This window comes from Physeter macrocephalus, unplaced genomic scaffold (assembly GCF_002837175.3).
Source record: "Physeter macrocephalus isolate SW-GA unplaced genomic scaffold, ASM283717v5 random_1385, whole genome shotgun sequence".
Taxonomy (NCBI): Eukaryota; Metazoa; Chordata; class Mammalia; order Artiodactyla; family Physeteridae; genus Physeter; species Physeter macrocephalus.
Window position 1 is genome coordinate 1,990 of NW_021146407.1, and position 5,511 is coordinate 7,500.

General features: G+C 48.2%; 1 protein-coding gene across 1 annotated transcript in view; it reads right to left on the reverse strand.

Moving 5' to 3' along the window:
* Positions 1-446: 446 nt before the first annotated feature.
* Positions 447-5,511, reverse strand: part of LOC114485348 (biotin--protein ligase-like) — a 22,121-nt gene continuing 17,056 nt past the window's right edge. Inside the window, exons 3-4 of the mRNA XM_028486613.2 lie at positions 3,322-3,484; positions 447-1,768 (exon numbers count right to left, since the gene is read on the reverse strand). Of these exons, the coding sequence (XP_028342414.1) occupies positions 774-1,768; positions 3,322-3,484 (1,158 nt within the window). The 3' untranslated portion in view covers positions 447-773. The remainder of the gene's footprint in view (positions 1,769-3,321; positions 3,485-5,511) is intronic.

Genomic DNA, 5,511 nt, shown 5'->3' on the forward strand with positions numbered 1-5,511 from the left:
AAGGAAAGTAAAATTTTCCTTTTATCTCTGTTTCCATTTTCTCTTACCTACATATTAATTTGCTATAAATCTAAATCACTTCAATATTCTCTTATTTGAAAGTGTTCTCAGCACTTAGATTTTAAGACTGACAAATCATAAAGGAATTGAGGATCTGAAGGTGTTTTCAACACTCACTATCCCAGCAGGTGGTGAGCGTTCACACAAACCCCTGACAATATTTTAATGGGATAGTTACTACTGTTTGGAATTACCACCCCAAGGCACTCAATTCCCTTCATTAAATAACAGTTCAATTATATTAACTACAGTGTGCTTTGAGGCGAGAGAGTGGGGACTGATGGATTTTAGAAAGAGTATTACCAGTGTACAGATCAAGACAAGTAACAAGTTTTGGCTAATTCTTGATTAACCAGCAATCTTTTTTTTTTTTTGGCACAGGCTCCGGACGCGCAGGCTCAGCGGCCACGGCTCACAGGCCCAGCCGCTCCGCGGCATGTGGGATCCTCCCGGACCGGGGCACGAACCCGTGTCCCCTGCATCGGCAGGTGGACTCCCAACCACTGCGCCACCAGGGAAGCCCAACCAGCAATCTTTAATTAGCCATAATACCTTCTGCCTCGTTCCTCCATCACAAGTATTTTGGTGAAACAGGATATTCACAGGAAAGCCTGCTACTCACCATCAGCAAAAATTCCCAGCCACAAGTCAGAAGTACCCCCCCCAGCACACAGACTCTCCAGCCTTTCAAAGTACATCCTTCAAGAGCATATCTAATCAAAGAGACCCAAAGATCCTGACATGGATGCCGGCCTGCGTACCTGGCAAAGAACAGCTTCTCCTCCACATGTTCCGAAAGGCACTTGCACAATCAGCCTGTCCTTGTCCTTGCTGTCCAGGTGGCCCTGGAGCTTGCCCAGGCTGAGTGGCTCCCCGGGGCCCGCCTCGTAAACGCAGCCGCTGCTCCAGACGCTGAGCCTCACCTGGCTCCAGTCTGCCTTGCAGAAAACCAAGCTCTGGACTGTGTCCTGCAGTGGGGCCTTCCTGGTCACCTGGAAGCCAGCAAGCGTGAAGGGCGATGACAGGCCCAGGACCTTCCCTCCCTGAGAAAGATAGGCCATGAACCTCCGGGACAGGCCCTCAGGGATGGACTCCCTCGTGGCAATGACCACCAACAGGCAGTTGTCTGGCCACGGGTCCCTGAGAGCACTTTCCAGCGGCAGGTGGTAGAGAGCGTAACAGTTGGTATCCACGCAGTCGGCCAGAGCTGACCGGACCTGCTGGAGCCGGCCCAGGGCGTCCTGGGAGTCGGACCCCACGTAGAGAAGGATGTTGGGTGCCTTTCCCGTGAGGTTGACCCTCCTCTGTTCTCTCTTGGGGCAGAGGTCATACGTGACACCCTCCAAACCACTGCTGTAGTCGTAAGGAAGATCTGGAATGTTCTCGGCAGAGGCAAACTTGACGGATTCGATGGTGCTGTTCTCAAGCTCCAAACACTCGTGGCAGCTAGAAAGATGGAGGTGACAGTGCTCGAAGGAGCCCACGCCTCTGTCGCTCTCCCCGGCAGGCTCGCCCCTCAGGGCACTGCCTTGCCCCTGCGTGGGTGCGGAACCCAGAACCTGGCAGTCCTCTCTGCCAACGTGCTCCATAACCTCCAGCTCAGGCTTGCTCTCAACAGAAGACTCGGGCTGGGGCTCTAGGAGCTGGGCTGGCGTGTCTGAGGCCTGATCCTTAAGTTCCTTCAGATCGGAGTCGTGCAAGTGGACAGCTAAAGAGAACAGAAAAGACAATCAATCCATCAACCCTCTGGCTTGTCATGCAGCTCAGCTCAGAACCTCAGGGCGCTCTCTGCGCTGCACGACCTACATTCCAGGGCAGCCCTCATTCCCCACCCCCCAACTCTGAGGCCTCCTTGGGAACCACGTAACTGCTCCCACCTGCTAGGAGGGTGCCCCTGACAATCCCGAGTAAAATCGCACGTTTCCACACCTTTCCCATACAGATCGGAAAACCTCAGACCCCCTTATTGACTGGTGAAGAAAGTGAGATTCGGAGAGGTGATTTTGTCCACTTGCTTATAGATTCAATTTTGTGGCTATCAATCTCCTATATGATAATGAAACTCAAAAACAAGGCACATAGCTAGAGTCTATCCACGCACGCCCCAGGAAAAAGCCACTCTCAGGACACTTCATTGGATCAACCAGGGAGAAGGATCTTGCCACAGTATCTTGACCCAGGTCTGGAATATAAGTTTACAATCACTGATTCAAAAAACATTTACTGAGCACTTGCTAAACGTCTCGCATGGTATTAGGCACATGCACATGGCCAATGGGGAAATGAAGTGATTTTCACAAATTTCCAGAGCTGGTGACACTCATTGGCTCAAGATACAAATGAAGACTTTCTTGTAAGTCAATTATACTTCAATAAAATAAAATTTTAAAAGTATACGTGTACATCGGCTTCCCTGGGCGTGCAGTGGTTGGGAGTCTGCCTGTCAGTGCAGGGGACGCAGGTTCGAGCCCTGGTCCGGGAGGATCTCACATGCCGCGGAGCAACTAAGCCCGTGAGCCACGACTACTGAGCCTGCGTGCCACAACCACTGGGGCCCACGCGTCTGAACGCCGTGCTCCGCAATGGTGGGGGGACCACCAGAGTGAGGGGCCCATGCACCGCAGTGGGGAGTGGCCCCCGCTCTCCGCAACTGGAGAAAGCCCGTGCGTAGCAACGAAGCCCCAGCGCCGCCAGGAGTGAAATTAATTGATTAATTAATTAAAAATTATATATGTGTATACATGTACATAAAAAAGACTTACATCGACATGGAAAGCCTACTTTCAAGCCAAATTAAGGAAGAACATTTTGAGTGTTTCCTGAAAAAATATGTGTCCCAAAATGATGTAGTATATATGTTTTAAGTAAAAAAAAACTGTTAAGATTTAGAACTTCATAGTAACACTGGCTATGCCTTCCATTCAGTTGAACTATGGTCTAGAAACCAGTTATACTGTATTAGAGTGTGTGAAATAAATATTATATGGGTTCTAAATTTGCATGCCATTCCATGAGCAACGCAATTATGGGAAATCCTTGTTTAAGCATTTGAAAAGCACTGATGATATAGTCAGGGATAAGCACCTCAAAAAAAAAAAAACTGACACATGTATGAATGTTATACTATTATGGTTCTATCCAAACTGCTGGCTGAATTCAGCTGCAAATAAGCATTGCCCTTCAGTCACACCGAACAACAGTCCTTAAGCTCATAACTAATGGTATCCTGCTATGATGAAAACATCCCCTAAGATGACTTACAAACGATCTTTTGGGGTGTCAGTCCGTTAGCCACCTGGAGTCTATCTTCAAGGAACGCCACTCCCAGCTGGCTGAAGTCATCTACACTTGCTTTGGCGATCAACCGATAAGGATCCCCAGGTCTGCAAGCTAACGGCAGGCAACAATCCGACCACTTCACAATCTGAGAAGAAGTGGGTGAGGGAGGAGGAAGAAAGACAGGATGAGATTTTCTTCTCTAAAATAACCAGATACTTTACTTTTCCCTTCAGCTCCCACCACTATATTACAGTCAAACAATGAATTACTGGATAGTACATTATAACATCAAAGATGTCCTGGTTCAAACATTCTCATTTCTACTTAACAGGGCTTACAAAGCACTAGATGTACTCTCTCATTTAAAAGTAATTGAAGTCTAGGGCTTCCCTGGTGGCGCAGTGGTTGCGCGTCCGCCTGCCGATGCAGGGGAACCGGGTTCGCACCCCGGTCTGGGAAGATCCCACGTGCCGCGGAGCGGCTGGGCCCGTGAGCCATGGCCACTGAGCCTGCGCGTCCGGAGCCTGTGCCCCGCACCAGGAGAGGCCGCAACAGAGGGAGGCCCGCATACCACCAAAAAAAAAAAAAAAAAAAAGTAATTGAAGTCTGAACTGCTTTTCAAGGGACTAAAAGGGGAAAGGGCCATTCCCTACATACTGGAAAGACATAAACTTGCCCTTCACTAACAGGAAATAGGAGAGAACAAGCCCGCAATATCCAATGATTCATGGATATTCATTCACCCTTAGATCAGCTTTTCTCAAAAGTGGGGTCCAAGACCCACTACAACAGAACTCCCCGGGAGCAGATGAAAACTTCATGTTTCTGGGCACTACTCTCTGTCTGGTGCTTCAGACTCTCTGGACTTGCAGCCCAGGAATCAGAAGTTTAAACATGCTTCCCATGGATTCCTGAATGTGAGAGCAACCGTCTCCAGAGAGCTCCGGCCTGTCGCAGTTCACATTTCCACCACAAGGGGGACAGAGAAAATGAGAGTAGACGAACCTCAGTCCTTTAAGCCAGCGGTCCCCAAACATTTTGGCACCAGGGACCAGTTTCATGGAAGACAATTTTTCCACGGACCAGGGTAGGGGGGATGGTTTCGGGATGACTGAAGCACATTACATTTATTGTGCACTTTATTTCTATTATTATTACACTGTAATATATAATGAGATAATTATACAACTCACAATAATGCTGACAGGAGGCGGAGCTCAGGCAGTAATGCGAGCGGCGCGGAGCGGCTATACATACAAATGAAGCTTCACTCGCCCATCACCGCTCGCTCACCTCCTGCTGTGTGGCCTGGTTCCTAACAGGCAATGGACCAGTACCGGTCCATGGCCCAGGGGTTGGGGGCCCCTGCTTTAAACCTTCCAGTGTTTATGAAAACATGTGAGACTGGGACAAGAAGGGGAGCCCCTTGGGGTTGGGAGTGTGGCTCTGGAGCCCTAGATCTGGGTCTGGGTCAAACTCTGCCAATCGTCTCAGAACTTCTCAAATCTCAGCTTCTTCATTTCATAAAACAGGTATAATGATAGTACCCATCATTGTAAAGGTTTGTTATGTTAATGAAATTAAAGAGTTTATGTAATGCCCCCAGTAGAAAGCTTGGGACAGAAAAAGTGTTCAATTAATGGAAGTTGCTATTATTAGAATCTGGCTTTAAAAGCAATATTGAATATAGTGGTCCTTTTCCAAGATGCCATGAATAATTTCCCTACTTCCCAAAATCTTCTCAGGGATGTCCTGCCCCAAATTTCATGATCAGAGATATATACTTTTGAATTCCATTTTTTATATTGTTAGGTTAGGTTTTTAGAACTAACTCTTGCTGAAAACAATTTTTAAATGCTGGATATGGACTTCCCTTGTGGTCCAGTGGTTAAGAATCTGCCTTCCAATGCAGGGGACACAGATTCAATCCCTGGTCGGGGAACTAAGATGCCACATGTCACAGGGCAACTAAGCCCTCGTGCTGCAACTACTGAGTCCGTGCGACAACTACAGAGCCCAAGTGCTACAACTAAGACCCGACTCAGCAATAAATAAATAAATAAGTAAATGCTGGATAACTAAAGAAAACATCATTTTAAAAGCACTGGAGGGGGCTTTCCTGGTGGCGCAGTGGTTGAGAGTCCGCCTGCCGATGCAGGGGACACGGGTTCG